The following is a 17,344-nucleotide window of genomic DNA, read 5'->3' as shown; positions in this document are numbered from 1 at the left end:
ATGTCAACATTGGCTACCAGAAATCGCTTACCCCACCTTTAAAGTCATTGTTGTTCCACTGCTGTTCTTCAATATCTTCTTTTGTGTTCCATGAAAGTTAGTAAGTCATACAGATTTGGAATGACATGAGGGTCAGTAGATATGCAATAGACTTTATTTCTGTCCATCATAGCCTCATTTTCACTTATATTAAATCAAATATGGCGTCCACCCTCACTAAAGTCCCTCTACGTCACTTTGTGAGTGTGTGTGTGTGTGTGTGTGACTATTTTGAATCAATAAGCCCATAAAAAACTCCACCTTTGTATGTACATTCCCATCTGCATGAGCAATCCAACCGAGCACAAACCCACCACAACATCCACATCCTTTCTTCATGGAGTTCTTCTTCTCCATCCTTCCTCTCCCTTTATCGTTTTCTGACCAAGCTCCTCTGTTTGTCTCTTTGCAGCGAGTCCTCACGCCACGCCGTCAAGTCTTCATTTCCCGACATCGCCAATCATCCAGCAGCCTGGCTCGTACTTCCCCCACCACGCCATCCGCTACCACCCCCAGGAGACGCTCAAGGAGTTTGTCCAACTTGTCTGCCCTGACAGTGGTCAGCAAGCTGGACAGGTGGGCTTCCTTAATGTAAGAAGGAGCATTTTTGTACACACTCCCACTAAATGTTTTGTATCCATATAGACACCTAGTTGGCTAGTTTGTCTTGTTTGTAGTGACTTTTGAACATTTGTACAGTGCAATTGATGTTAAAAACATCCGTACAACAGGATGGATAGGATTATACACAAGATTAGCACTTATACCCTAAATTTACTCCACACAAGTGTCGCATTCTCAATGCTGCCACAAGAGGCACTATGGCAGGCATTAGCAAAAACTGTCTTCTTCTATGGTTAGTTTTTTCCCCAATTACTTTAATGGCAGATGGCATCTAGTATCTTAAATTAGCTGAAGTTAGTTCAAATGTTTCTCGCTAGCTACCTGAATAACACATTAAGTGTAATTGAGAAAAATTTTAAGCTAACTCTAGCGCCCCCCATTACTACTGCACATTAAAATATTAAAATTCAACAAATAATAATAATATTTGTAAGTATATATTTAATTATATTTATTAATATAGCATTTAAACTATATATTGGAACAATCAAAAAACAACATATTTAAAAAAAATTATAAAATAAATACAAAATATTCATATATATAAACATTCTCGAAAGTAAATAATAAAAGGTAACCTAGCAATTTAAACTACAAATTACATGACAATATGAATGTGATACAGAAATCCCAGTCCTTTTGAGCTCTGGGCAAACTGATGTGGCCCTGATGGCTGGAGGAGAGACAGCGAGTGGTTTGGGTCATAGATTATGATCGGTGAAGTGCGCACAGCAGCAGAATTTTTTATGACTAGGAGCAGCGAAAAATTGCTGAGCACATTCTCCTGACGCGCACGTGTGATACTTCTGTTGTGCCTGCTAGTCATATGTGTCCGGAAGTTGATCCCAGAGTGTGTTTTCATGTTTTTTATGTCCTCTTTCTATCCAGCCCAACGGGAGCAGTCATGGGAAGGTGCACAACCCGTTCCTGCCCACTACCATGTTGCCACCTCCTCCGCCTCCCCCAATGGCGCGACCCGTGCCCCTGCCCGTGCCAGACTCCAAACCTCCCTCCACCTCCACCGAGGGAGGCGGCAACTCCCCCACCTCTCCAAGTGAGTACTACAGCCCATCACCTGCTGTCACACACACACTCAACACTTGATCCTGAACGTAAAGTGTCTCAGGTTTCCCAAGCATGTGAAAGCTTATCTTCAGTGTTTTTCATAATAAATAGAATTTCCCATCAAACATACGCAGTGTCCGTATCAAGCCTTCCTCTCAACAGCTGTATTGCTCCAGATACAATATTGATATCGCCGAGCACGTCTCCCGCTCAGCGCTTTGTCAGCGTGGGCCCCAGAGACCCCAGCTTTGTAAATATCCCTCAGCAGCCTCAGGTGAGTACACATTCACAGATCCACCGAATCCCTGAAAGTCCATCAAGAGTGCTTGTTGTCTGTCATAATAGGCTTTCAGCACTGTTATGCCAGCTCATATAACTCGCTCACTCGCTGTGAGAGCTCATAGCTGATTTATTGTGTGTAATTGGCATGTTCAGACTCGGATTAAACGGCACGGTGGATTTATACCCCTCACACATATGTACAATCGCTTGCATGCTACAAATTAGTTGTCATATGCTACAATTTATAATTTGACATGGCTGTTACAACATTTGGTCATTTTGAGGTTGTCAAGATCAGCCAATAGCTGATAAAACAAACTGTTAATCTTCAATGAACATTAACTCAAGCATAAACAATTTATTATGAGTCAGTTCTATGTTGAGTAAATGTTGTTTAAACGTTAGTTCGTTTTTCGGTTATCAGTTTGTGTATTAGGCCTTTAAATCCAGTATTGGTACCGCAACTAATATATTAACGGAATAGTTCACCCAAAAATGAAAATTCTGTCACCATTAATCTGTACAAGTTTCTGTTTTCTGTTGAACACAAAAGATGATATTTTGAAGAATGTTGGTAACCAAGCAATTAACGGTAGCCATTGACTTCAATAGTATGGAAGAAAATACTATGGACATCAATGGCTACCGTCAACTGTTTGGTTATCAACATTCATTTTTGGGTGAACTATCCCTTTAATACAAATTGAAATGACTGTTACAACATTTGGCTGTTTTGAGGTGATCAGTCGATAACCAATAACCAGTGTTGCCAAGTCCGTGGTTTTCCCGTGGAATTGGGCTACTTTAACACTGTTGTGTTAATGTTTTCCATGTCCGCGGGTTGAAGCGACTACAATAACATAATATTTATCCCCTGGAATGCAAATTTAAGCAGGGGAACCCAGCCAAAAACGTATTTTACCCCCCCGCAAAGCGATTTTTAACTGGGGACCCCCTCGAAACACAATTGGGCTAGTTTTGAGTAGCGATTGGTCGGGTTTTCTTGTGAAAACCTGGCAACCCTGCCAATAACATAAGCTGTTAAACTTCAGTGAACATTTACACAACGTTTACTCAACATTTACTCAAGCATAAACGTTTTGTGATACAGAACAGACTTAGCAAGTGGCACAAAGCTAGTCACTTTAGCTCTCCTCGTGCTAGTTCCTAAGTCAGTTCTGTATTACAGTGTTAAATGTTGAGTAAATGTTGTGTAAACGTTCGTTTAAGTTTTAATGTCAAAACATATTTAGACACTTAAGCCTTACCTAAAATGTATGAGTGTACTTGCAATAGATATAAGATTTCGAACCAGCTAGCATTTATTTTATAACTAAAACAGCATGAACACAAATTTCAAGCAAACCTTTTCATTTAAAGTAGGTATCAAATTATCAAACATAGATATTAGGGATGTGCATCTCCATAACTGAGGCCAATGCGATACGCATCTCGATGCATAGCCTACGATACATACAAATATATTAGAAATTATGCATCATGATACAAATGCCAACTTCTATCCGATGCACAATATTTTTTACTTTTATGCTAATGCACCAATGCGAATCGGTGAATCTTACCATCCCTAATAGATATTATATTAGTCTGTAGTTATCATGAGACATTTAAAACTCATATCGCTCAACAGCTACTGGTAATATATTCATAAATGGACATCAGGATCACCTTGTTAATGTAAATGAACTTGTGTTTGTTTTTTGCAGTCGTATAAATGCTAATACCTCTGAAATGTAACCTTAATCATCACACACACATATCTGCAATGACAAATACAGCCTGTACCGCCACCTGCACTCGCACAAACAGACAAAAAAAGAGCACGAGTTACCTCTGTAAATGCAGCTATAACACACCAACACACACACAGCTGAGATGATACCACGCTCATAGAGAAACGCTTAAGACTGGATTGGATCAGAGAGAGATTGTGTGTATGTTTGTCTGTGTGTGTGTGTGTGTGTGTGTGTGTGTGTGTGTGTGTGTGTGTGTGTGTGTGTGTGTGTGTGTGTGTGTGTGTGATATATCCGGAGGCCGGCAGCAGCCTCCCATCGATTTATTGACTGTGTCGCAGGCCGCAAGACACGCATCCCCCAGTAGAATGGAAGCAGGTGTTTGTCAGGCCGGCTGGGAGGGGAGCGGGGGGTTGTTATTATTTATTGTTTGTATTTATTTATTAATCCTTCCCGCCTCTGCCTCCCCTTCTCTCTCTCTATCTCTCTCTCTCTGTCCTTCTCTCTATCACCTTTTCCTCTCTCCCTCCCTTTTTTTCTCGAGCTCATTTGGTGGCTAAGGTTCTGTCTTTCTATTTGTATATTTATCTGTGTGTACTAGATTTCTACTGCTATTTATCTGTTCTTATGCTTGTTGCCTATTTAGGGGTTTGACAAATGGAGTTGTTATAGTTTTTTCAGTTCATTTTTGTTTTCATTTTGTAGTCCAGAGCACATAATTGCACTTCAGTTTTTGTTGTTTTGTAAACTTTTTGTAGTTTTTAGAGTTTTATTTTGGTTAAAAATATTTTTTTAGTTTTTTTGTTGGTCATAAATTGTTGTACTGTATCAGTATATGTATATAATATGTATAAAATATAGTAATGTATATAATAAAATGTATGAATAAATATATATATATATATATATATATATATATATATTGGGATAAAAGCACGTCATTTTTAAGTTATCGATATTAAATAATATCAATATTAAATTGATATTAAACAATATTTATTGTATACAGACACACGCATTATTATCTTTTCTGATTCAATTCATATTTGGTTTTGTTTTATTCTCTAACACTCTGAAACATTATAGTCGCATTTTAGGTTTGTTGTTGTTTTGTAAACTTGAGTTTTGATTTTTAGTTAATGAAAATATTTTTTGTTTTCATCATACTATTTTAGTTTGTAACGCACTAACACTCTTAAACAGTCGCTTTTGTTTCAGTTCCTTTTTGTTCTGTTTGTTTGTTCTTTCATTTGATGTTCAGGTCGCTTCATTTTAACATCGTAAAACAATGTTCATGTGAAAATGAACAAATAATCAGCCTTTCAAACACCTTAATTGATGCAAGCAGGTGCAAGGCAAAACACTGCTTGTTTGCTAATTTCATTATACAGTACTTATTTAAAAACAACTTTATCATTTTACTACATATCTGAAGTTGAAGTTTAGGCCATAACTTTGGTTTTTAAATAACTATGAGGATTTTCGCAAGCTATTTATCGTTCTATAGAAGCGAGGGCAGCGAAACTCTTAGATCAGCTGCGAGAGACATCTCCCGAGTGCCGTCACCCACTGTGTCAGTGAACTCTTTGAGGCTCTGTCTAGCCAGACAGTGATTGGACTGTGAGTTTATATTAAAGCACTGTATGAGTCTCAGACTGGCCATATTGACGAGCCTGTGACCCCATGGCAGGGTTCGGTCGCACCATTTCATTGGCCTCATAAGCTGGTGCGGACCACCCTGGGGCGGACAGGACAAAAGTTACCCGCGGTGGCCGACGTGTTTCGGGGGTGGGGTACAAAAGAGAGCGAAAGTGACAGGCAGACGAGAATGATGTGACCCTAACTGTAAACATTCCTAGTGGCCCAGCCATGGTAACCAGGCAAAGAGTGAGAGACGGGACAGTATGATGGAGGGGTCTGCCATGGGAGGAGGGGACGGGAATGAAAGAGCAGGGTGGTGGGAGGGTGGCAGCGCCCTCAGGGGTTTGCTGCCATGGGAGCTGTTGGTGCTCGCCCTCTCAGATGGAGAGGTTGGCACCACATGCAGAGATATACAGACGCAGGTTTGGGAGCAGAAGCATCATGCCTGTTCAAACTGAAGGGCCACTTTTTAGCCAAATAGATTTAGAAGGCAACTTCACACACAAAAAAAAAAAAAGTATATACATATACACACATTTTTAATAAATCTATAGATAGAGAGATAGATGGAATATATATATATATATATATATACTCGCATACATATATATATACAGTAATATATATGTTTTTATATTAAATACTTATTATTTTAAATATAAATGAAGCATTTTATGCAGTGTATTTGTTACACATTATGTACAATATATAATTGCGTACAAATTGTATATGCATTATGACATTGTATATCAAATTAAATAAATAATTATTACATAAAATAATATTTGAAAAATGTGAAGAAAAAAAAACATTTTTGTAATAAATAAAATATGTTTTTAATAATTTGTGTAATAAAATATTTAATATAAAAATACAAATTTTTTTTGGAGTAATACAAATTATAAATGTTTTTATGTAATAAAATATACATCATATATATATTTGAACCCTGATCTGCTTGCATGCTTGACAAAAACCAAAATCAATCAATTCTGATCAAAAAAGCACAGAAAAACTGCAAACACACATGCACAGGCCCATAATCTGCGTTTAATTGCGCAGCGTGCAGGGACTGTAGCCTGACCCTACAGGGTCCCAAAGCAGTGCAGATAAAGCAATGATTCATAAACAGCATTTTTAATCAGAATGCGCTGGGAGAAACTGTGTGTGATGGGGAGCGCAGATAGGCACTGCAATGTGACATGCACACACACACACACACACGCAGGCAGTAAATCGGCCCCATAGAGGCCGAGATGAGAATGCTGGCACCCTTGGCTTTTATTCGCTTCCTATAAACGTTAGCATGTGGGAGAGATAACATCAGTAATTGACTCTTGTCCTCCACGTCAATTTGCCGTAGTTAAGCATCTGCGGAGACGTCCCCACAAAACACGCCTAACGATTATTACTCTAATTCATAATAAATGTTCATTCCAGAGACAAAGAAACCCCAAAAGCCTGCAGGGAAGGCGATGCCTCCTTAATAGTGTTGTTTAAACTAATTTTCACCCACGTGCGTTTCCTCCCAAAGCCAGAAGAGGGCAGCGCGCTAGACTGCCGGACACACAAATTAATTACCCAAGATTGATTTCAGCTCTATGCTCCGTGTCACACCCCCGAAAATCACAGGCTGCTGTTTCTGTCAGAGCACATACACGCTTCCACAAATCTGAAATGGGGACGAGAAGAGCGACCGTTTCCCTCACACCTGCGAACATCGCCGCTCCTCCGCCGCTGCCGCTCTAATAATAAACAACATGAATATGTTTATATCCCCCTCAGGTGTGAGCTGTTTGTTTGGTGTCATCTAATGGACTGCCGCGCTCCGTTTTCTTTTTTCCTCCATAGCGTCTGATGGCAAAATGTAAATAAATAATGTAGTAAATGTCTGCGGGGTCCTGAAGGGAGCTGTAATACGTGGCTGGGCGGTTTGGGTTTGAGATGGCTTTTATAAGCACTGCTTTCCAGGCCTGGGCTGGTTTGCATTACATGAGGCTGAATTCCTCTGAGATGACACTCATCCTCAGGCACTTTAGCGCTGCTGCTGACTCAGCACTCCTCCGTCCTGATGAGATTACTCCTGCCATTGACAGCCAGTTAAAGGACCAGACCAAGATTCCCAGCCCCCCGTTTCTGTCGCTCTTCTATCTCTTCGGATCGTTCTTCCTTAATCTCTACCACCTGACTTTCTCGTATTTCTCATTCCTCTACACAATCGCCCCAACTTGCTTAACTCCCACTTGGTTTTAACTGGAAAAATTCTGGCATGTCGTTGCAAACCTGTATGATTTAAAAGAGATATTTTGAAGAATGTGCTGGTTGCACGTGAATGAATGAGGATTGAGGCTTTCGTAAAAGTGGTCCATGTGACTCATCTGCTGTGTTCCAAGTTTTCTGAAGATTCTCGATACTTTTGTGAAAAAAATCAGGTTGTTTTTCACTGATAATCTTCCACTCCAGTGAGCTGGTGAGCCCAATTCATGAACGAATCATTTACTAGTTTAGTGAACTGAATCAACTGATTCAATAAAAAGATCAGTTTCAAAAGATTGGTTTGTTCACAAGTCATTCAGACCAGTTTTGAGAACATTTTTATTGTTACAATTAAATATTTACTAAAAATATTATTATCCTCCCCTATAGGTATTATATATATGTCTGTGTATGTGTATATTATTAGCTGTTTGTTTGCTGCACTGTTTTTGAAATCGTTTAGTTCTATGAACTGTATCAACTGATTCGATGAAGAGATCCAATTCAAACAAATTATCAGTTAACAAATCATTCAAACTAGTTTTATAAACTGAATCAACTGATTCCTTGAAAAGATCCAGTTCAAATAATGAGTTGTTCACAAATCATTCAAACTAGTTTCTGAACTGCATTAACTGAAGATCTCATTAAAACAAATTAGTTGTTCACAAATCATTCAGACAGGTTTTGTGAACTGACTAGTTTTGTGAACACATTCAAGCTATTTTTCCGAACTGCATCAATTGATTCACTGAAAAGATCCAATTCAAAATAACGACTTGTTTATAAATCATTCAGATTAGTTTTATGGACTGAATGAATGGATTCACTAAAAAAAGTTCTGTTTCAAAAGAATGAGTTGTTCACAAATCATTCAGACAAGTTTTGTGAGCATTTTTTCAAACCATTCAAACTATTTTTATGAACTGCACCAACTGATTCACTGAAATGATCCACTTCAAAAGAATGACTTGTTTACAAATCATTCAGACTAGTTTTGTGAACTGAATCAACTGATTCACTCTAAAGATCTCATTTAAAAGAATGATTCGTTCATTCGTACTGTACTACTCTCTATTTCTATTTCTATTTCAGTCAGTTTCTCACACAAAGTTAGAGTATTTTTTAAATATATCACACGAGTCATATGGATCACTTTCATGATACTTTTATGGTTCCTTTGTGTGAAAACTTCAGTCCCCATTCATTGTTCATTGTAGTGTTCAAAATTGTCTTTTGTGTTCCACCAAATATAATGTCTCAGGTTACGTATGTAACCATAGTTCCTCGAAGGAACGACTGTAACGCCCCTGTGGACTGTTTGTTGTGGTTTCTTCCCTTTGTGTTGGTTTAGCCCGTCTAATCATTAGTTAATCACCGTCATTGTGCTCACCTGTCTGCCTCTAATTATTCACCCCATATTAGTTCCTGTCTGTCTGAGCATTGGTGTCGGTTATTGTTAATGTTAATGTTACCCCGAGTGTGTGTCTCACCTACCTGAACCTGCCTTGTTGTGTCTACAATAAATGTCATTATTGGAATCCTTGTCGTCCTCGTCGTCCTGCCTGCCTCCACACACCCGGATCCGTGACAGGAATGACATGAGAGTGAATAAATCAGCATTTTTATTTTTGGGTGAACTATCCCTTTAACTGAGTTTCAATCTGTCTCTCAGTCTATTAACTGTTACCGTTGCATTTCATTTCCTTTCTCCTTCCTTTTCCTCTCTCTGAAGTCTATTTCTGCGTGTCTTACCTTGTATCGCTCTAGCAGATGTGCTGCAATGTGTGTTTGGTGTGTGTTATTTGCATGAGGTTCCTTCCCCTCCGCCCCTCTCCTTTCACTACATTAATACAGCTTTCACCTTGAAGGCTTTCAAACGGGACACTAAGGCTATTGATGGAAAGACTACAGCTATCTATCCGCCAATTACAAGCGCTGATGTACGTCCTTTAAAACCAAGCCCACTTACGGCGAGAGTTCCGATTCATTTTAGCGAATAAGCATGTTAGGACCGTTTGCTTCAGTGATTAAAAAAAGTCACTCAATAGTCTATCCATCCATCCATCCATCCATCTCTCTATACACACACTTACTGTATTATTTAAAATTATAGACATGTATGTGTATATATAATTTTGTGCATATATACTGTATATATATATATATATATATTAATGCTTTTTTGCATTTTAAAATATTTGTATTAAATCATTTATATATAGGGTGGCCATACATGCCATTTTTACAGGACACGTCCTGGCCAGGATTTCTATATTGCCTAACATATCCAGGTTTTGGCTGTTTGCGCTTGCGCAGACCGATCGGTGTATGACATCCTTGAGAGCTATAGAAAGCAGACGCTCCTTATGCTTTCGAATCGCTCTCACGGTACTTTGATGTCAAACACCGATCGATCTGCGCAGCGCTGCTTCAAGTCGAACACACCTGATAACTAGAGTGCATTAGCATCAGTGTATTTTAAATGTATTGCAAATGTCCAAAACTTGCATTTTGTTCACATATCTTTATTTTATGCTTTTGAGAGATTATCTAAATATTTGTGGATTGGAAACAGATGGAAAATGGACAGTTCTGCAGTTCTATGGATGTTTTGCCCGCCAGGTCTTTGAGCCAGTCACGTGACTGAAAACTATGAATAGAGAGCCGGCGGCTCCTTATGCTTTCGAATCGCTCTCACGGTACTTTGATGTCAAACACCGATCGATCTGTGCAGTGCCGCTTGAAGTCAAAAGAACGAACGAACACATCTAATCTGTACGTGCATTTGCATCGCTTTGACTGTTCTCTGTAGATCCCACCTTCTCACGCTCCACGATTGGTCGATTATGTACAATGCCTGGGCGTTATTGGTCGAGATACTTTTCAATCATTACCTTCAGCAAGTATGAAAACAGGAAAACAAAGCCAAATATAGAAATCCTGGCCAGGACGTGTCCTGTAAAAATGGCATGTATGGCCACCCTATATATAAATGATTTAATACAAATATTTTAAAATGCAAAAAAGCATTATATGTTAAATATATGAAATACATTATATATTGTATTATTATACATTAAATATTTAATATATAAATTATTGTTTTTGTTATTATTAAATTTGAAATATTATAAATATATATTATAAATATTTTTAAAATGTATGATATATTTTGAAAATGTAAAATTCAGAAATATTCATAAAATATAAAAATATTTTTATTTACTTTTTCCCCAAGTTAAATATGTAAATGTGTCAAATGCATATGATCCTTACTTCATTGTATTACATTTTCTAAATTTTTGCCATTTTTAGACACAATATGGATGAAGCTTTAAAACCTTTTACATCGCTACCAGAATTAAAATGAATGGATTCACAGTTCTCCCCTACAGCCAAGTGAATCACAAATGCTCAAATGAATCATTAAAAAGAGCCGATTCAAAAATACTATTCATTTGGGAATTGGACGTCTCAAAACCCCACAACAACCCTCTGTGACTTCACATGGCTAATGCTAACCGCAGGGCGCACATATGTCACTGTAGTTGCATGGAAATGACTTAATCCCGTACATATCCTTCCTGCCAAAGCGAACACAAACAGCAGCGAGTGTTGACTCTGTGTGGGTGGCTTGAAGCTCCGTCCAAACAGAACCTTTAGGAAAAAGAAGCGGTCCATTAAGATGCCGCTCTGAGACCATGTTTGTATGGTTGTTTGAACAGGCCGAGGTATCGTACAGTTGTACGAAGTTGGTCAGTGATCGCGGATCATCTCGTGTGCGACCCGCGGGACGTCTGGCTCTCCCCGCACCACCGTTTCGTTGTTTTTTTCTGCTGAATCTTGCTTTTTCAATCCCAATCCCGCTCTCTTTCTGGGCCTGCAGCGTGATTCGGTCTCCTGACAGATGAAGGAGGAGATACTGAGAGGTTGAACCCCATAATCTGGGATTGCTGTTGTGTTTAAGTCTTCGGTAACACTTTATTTTAAGGTGTCCTTGTTACACGTTACATGTACTTACTATTATAATAACAATTAATTATGCATAATTACATGCAAGTAACCCTAAGCCAAACACTAATCCTAACCCTAACCATATAGTAAGTACATGTAGTTAATTAATATTACTCAGTACTTATATGTAAGGAGTCCTTGTTACAGTGTAATTATATATAATTACACTGTAACAAGGACTCCTTAAAATAAAGTGTAACCAAGTCTTCCAAGATGAACTATCCCACAGTGCAACTTTTTCTGTGGGAAGTGATCCTTGTTAGGAAGTGATCCTTTTACACTTGATGTTTTATTCCGGGTACGTTTTTACACCGATCTAGGTTCTGTCACCCCTAATTAAATCTTAACATCATTTATTAGTTGAGAGTCTATAAAACTGATCCGGATGTGTGTGAAACCACTTTAATTCCTCTGGCACAGCGTTCCTCTTCACCGCAAAGGACTTTTTACAGCTGAGAGCCAATGAAAAGATTCATTAGTGCTGCTTGCTAAGGCAAGAATCATCATTATTATTGATAATATTTAGAATTTGTATTTTTATTGTAGTAGTCTAATGATTATTTACTTGTTTAGCATTGTGTATTGTGTCAGAAATTAAGCATTAATTAATTCGGTTTTGCATATTGGTTATTGGTTACTTAAACAGTAAAATAATCTGTATCATATCAGTCGATCTATGAAAAATGATTATTAGTTGATCTCTCGCAAGCACCTCTCTGATATTCCACAGAATGTGTCAAAATATAGTTTCTAATTGATTTATACAAGATTGTTTTCTCTTTATTTAGCTGCGTTTGTTCTGGTTCTGAAAGGCCGCCCGTGTTGCAAGCGCAAGAATGACAGGTTGTAATTTCACACGTTTTATTGTCTGTCTGTCTGGTTCCCCTCTGTGCTCCTGCATGCTGCGTATCTGCAGACTAAATCACAGCTGTCAGCACAGTCTCTGTGCTGTAACATAAGCCCACTGTCCACAAAGTTACAGGGAGTATCGGAGAGAACCCAACATGCTCCTGCTCTCTGTGCACAACGCCGTCTCCAAAAGTCTTCTTAGGACAGGAGAGGGAGGGGGGGATGGGGAGGAAAAGTTTCAGAGCGGTTGAGCCGATTGACAAAGACACAAGGAAGCTGCACTGCACCGGAGCGCAGAAGTCCAGAGTCAGCAACTTCTATTGATTAAAAACTAACCTTCCAGTTTCTCCGCTGCACTTGCGGTGAGCAATAGAATTTAAACGAGCCGTGAGCTAGAGCCTTACTCTCCGATGTCTGGGACATTTCCAACCTGATAGAAGCCACTCACATTTCATTCTTCTTAACTACATTAGATCATTTACCGATTTAGCCTGTTGAAGCTTTCTGTGTAGCCTAGACCAGTGTTTCCCAACCTTTCTTTAGTCGAGTGAGCATGTCTTTTATACATTGCATTTGTGCTCTAGTACCAGGCCTTCATTTCTGTGTGGAAATTTTCAGATTTATTTTTTTTTTTTGACAAATTAAAAAAAATATATATACATTTTTTCACATTTCCCATTCATTTCAATGTGGGGTCATATTGACCCCAAGGGACAGATTTGTAAAATAAAAATGTACATACCTTCAGAACAGCCGAATCAAGCCCAGTTTTTTTTAATGTGAATTTAGATATAAAATGGTGAAAAGTCACAAAATCTTATTCCACTGAGATGAAGGGAACCATTTTTTTAAACTAAGTAAAAGTTGATTGGGGTCATATTGACCCCAAGGGCCGATTGAGGTTAATTGAATAAAACTTTGCAATTAGTTATATAAAGCGTGCAATAATGACAGAAAATAATAAATTGTGACTCTGGTGTACAGCCTTGTTTTGTAATTAGAAGGCAGTCCTTCAGCGCTTTATTCTGATTGGCTGAAAACTCAGTGGGCTTAATTAATCATGGCTGCTGATTGGTGGACAGCATGCACGCATGATGAGCTGAGCTGTGGGAGGAGAGAGCGAATCACTGAACACTTTGAATCAAAAGCGTGTGTATTTGCAGCAGGGGCTGGATGGGACGGGGCGGATCGCATCGCTCGGACAGAACGCCAGCCAGAAAGAGAATAGCAAGAAAGGGAGCAGGGAAAGAGTGATAAGAGAGGGAGAGAAAGAAAGAGGGATAAGGGCCTTGCTAATGATAGTCACGTATACGACTGTCTGGTTGTCCCTGGCAACCAGACATGATGTAACACCAGGATGAACTTGAACTTGGTGGGAGGAGGGAAGTTGGAAAGGGGAGGGGAGAACGAAGTGAAAAAAGTGGGCAGAACCGAACGACACTTGCTCACTTGCTGGAAACGTGAACAATGGAGCACAGCAATCAATAAGCCCATTTCGCTGAAGGATTACAGGGGTGCAGCGTGCTAACCTCACCACTCCAGTTCACAGACAGCCGTGTGCTCTGTGTGGCGGAAAGCGCTGTACAGGCATTCAGAGACAGGGAACAGATGGACAGGAACAGGAAAAGAGACAATGTTGTTGAGCTGAGCCCTCACAGAGTCAAGCACCGTCTTAAGACCTCACCACGCTGATACATAAGTGATCCGATAAGAAAACAACAAGCAGTTTATGCTTTTCTTTTTGCCATTATAATACAGATACTGAATGAATTATAGGTCTGGGAGTTATAACAAGTCTTAAACCTTCCAAGGAAGGTAAAAACAAAAGGATTGGGGGTCTAAGTTGACATGAAACTGCAGTCACTTTTTTTCTTTGCAGTGTGGAATAGTTTTGAATGTGTATATTCAGCTAGAAAAGAAATGCAGGACAAGACCTGATTTTATCCTTTGAGAAGTGATTGAATCATGAAAGTGGTCTTTTTATGACACGTAGTTGGAAATAAATTTTGATGATAAAACAGTTATTTTTTAATTAACATGCACTGATGAGTCTTGCACAATAACATCAGGAACCTGTATTAATTAAGGTAAAAAGTACGTTTTGTTATGGCTTTACATATTGCAATTATATCACAAATGAACTTTAATAAATAAAAATTAGAAAATTATACAATGATTAAATGATGAAATAAATAATAAAATACATTTATATTTAATATATTAAAATGTAATTAATATATTATACATTTATTTTAAATGGGATTTAAAAACATTTTTAGAAATATAAGTAAAAATATAATACAATTATTTTTTTGTATTTTAATTAGAATGATAAAGCAGACTTGGGGTCGGGGTCAATACGATTTTAATGTTTTTGAAAGTCTCTTATGCTGAGCAAGTCTGCATTTGATTAAAAATACAGTAAAAACAGCAGTATTAGGAAATATTATGACAATTTAAAGTAACTGTTTTCTACGATATTTTAAAATGTAATTTATTCCTGATACATTTTCAGCATCATTACTCCAGTCTTCAGTGTCACATGATCCTTCAGAAATCATTCTAATATGCAGATCTGCAGATCTCAAGTAAATTTTATTTTTATTATCAATGATGAAAACAGTTGTGCTGCTTCATATTTTTGTGGAAACTGATACTGAAACAGAAAGGTAAAAAAGAAGCATTTATTTGAAATATAAATCTTTTTACTGTCACTTTTTATCAATTTAATGCATCCTTGCTGAAAAAAATTTAATTTCTTTAACCCTTTAACGTTCACCCCTAAAAGGAGCTAATTAAAAAAAAAATTATTTAACTTAAAATTCTTATTAGTAGACATCTAATAAATAGCCCTAAGCACTTTTTTTTTAATTTATGTTTTATATAAAACTCGTACGGTTGAGCTGTCAGTCCATGGTAAATCTTGATTTAAATTCAGAGAACTATTTCTATGAGTTATTTTCCAATAATAAACATTCCTTTAACTTTATTAGTATCTTGGATACATTTCATAACCTTTAGGGTCCACAAAGATAAAAATTTATATTTAAGTGTCTCTATAATATATATAGACATATAGAAATATATATGTTATATGATGTCCTTTACAGAGATATCAACGCATGATTTTGGATAATTATGTTAAATAAACATTTTTGCATTTCTCATATATTTTGCTGTATTTCTGTTCTTTACCCTCTACCCTATTCACAACAACATTATGGTTTCATCCCTACTTCCTTGATTGCTTGTTTGACCCTATTATCTGATGACTGACCAGCACCATTCTCCCTTCTGTGTGACTGACTGAAGTTTGTAAACTGCTGCTGTCTCTTGAAAACTGGAAATTCCCAACCCCCCATGGCGACAGCAGACACAGAGATGGGGCAGTACAGCTGTGGAAAGATTGCTCTCTCATCTCTTCCTTTTGATAGATTTATTCCCTATCAAATTAAGCTCAACCGTACAGCAGAGTTATCAGTTAAAGGGTTAAAAAAACTAAATCTGACACCAAACTTTTGAACAGTAGTGTAATAACATTTCAAATTATAATGATTTTCAAAAGTCAGATTGATGCCCAAAATTAACTAAATTAACCAGCTTAACACTTGAAAGTTATTATATAGTTCACACACTGCTGATGATACTGATTGTTCACTGAAATCATTGAAGTTGCAAACCAAACCTCACCGATCTGTTCCTCTCTGTCTCATTGCAGTGGTACCTGGGCTAAAGACTCCCGACACGGACCGGCCACTCCCGAGGTCACACGACCACCCCCTCTGTCTCCCCTGAGTACGACCCGCAAACATGTACACCAGTCTGAACAGAGAGAAGCCACTTGCTGCCCCAGTACCGGACAGACCCACAGCATGGCTCCAGCAGAACCCCGCCAAGCCCTGGAACAAGAGGAACGCGCTTACACCCACTTACTATATATCTATATAGTCCATATGTATTCTTCCATATGTATGGTTTACACGCCTATATTCATATATAGTAGCTGTCCAGCTCTTCTGAGGGTGGAGCTCGGAAAAAAAAAGAGAAGAGCTTCTTTTTCTCGGAAACGTGCATGTTTTTTTGTTTTTTTTCTTCGTTTGTTTGGTTTTGTTGTGTTTTTTGGTTCACCCTCACAGATAGACGAGGAAAACGTAACATGGCGCAATCAAAGAGCTTCCCGCATCTGTGCCTGTGGCCTTAAAGTGAATTCTAAGGCGTTTCCAACACAGTCTACGGCCAAGGGTCGCAAACCCACAACCACCTGGAGGTCGGAGCTCTGCCTTTCAGTCACTCGTGTTTTGACGGATCAATCCGGTTTCCGTATCGGTGAACGTTGGAGGTTTCGCCTGGGTCAGATATGCCACCAGCTAAAATCTCTATTGCGTCTTCTGGCCAGGACCATTTCCTCCCCCTTCCACCATCATCACCACCACCATCAACACCATGTCAGATCAAGAACTGTCAAGGACTTAACCAAACCCATTTTTTTTTTCAGTTGTTTTGTGTCATTTTGGGGCAGGCGATGAAGTCATGAATGGTGATGTTTGAAATCAGGTCATTTTACGGTATGCTAACGGGAGATCTCCCCACTTGGAGGCATGTTCATATTTTGTGTTTTTCGTACAAAAATCATCGCGATTCTAATAAACCCCAGCGGAAGGTCTGTCGCACGCCAAGGGCCGAGTGAAGGTTCAATCTTCCATAAACTTCAAGAAAAGGTTAATCGTGAATACTGAATTGAGGAAAGTGCAATTTTGTTGGGTAGATGTTGGATTGTTAAATATCTTTGTAAGATAGATCGTTGAAGCGATTGTTGA

General features: G+C 38.4%; 1 protein-coding gene across 1 annotated transcript in view; it reads left to right on the top strand.

Moving 5' to 3' along the window:
- Positions 1–16,559, top strand: part of LOC107653654 (nuclear factor 1 A-type-like) — a 164,800-nt gene extending 148,241 nt beyond the window's left edge. The window contains exons 10-13 of the mRNA XM_016440435.1: positions 452–630; positions 1,552–1,729; positions 1,920–2,002; positions 16,246–16,559. Of these exons, the coding sequence (XP_016295921.1) occupies positions 452–630; positions 1,552–1,729; positions 1,920–2,002; positions 16,246–16,260 (455 nt within the window). The 3' untranslated portion in view covers positions 16,261–16,559. The remainder of the gene's footprint in view (positions 1–451; positions 631–1,551; positions 1,730–1,919; positions 2,003–16,245) is intronic.
- Positions 16,560–17,344: the final 785 nt, after the last annotated feature.

The sequence above is a fragment of the Sinocyclocheilus anshuiensis genome, unplaced genomic scaffold (genome assembly GCF_001515605.1).
Source record: "Sinocyclocheilus anshuiensis isolate Anshui unplaced genomic scaffold, SAMN03320099.WGS_v1.1 scaffold1079, whole genome shotgun sequence".
In the NCBI taxonomy this organism is placed as follows: Eukaryota; Metazoa; Chordata; class Actinopteri; order Cypriniformes; family Cyprinidae; genus Sinocyclocheilus; species Sinocyclocheilus anshuiensis.
The sequence above is the reverse complement of the archived record's forward strand: the minus strand, read 5'-3'. Positions and strand labels throughout refer to the sequence as shown.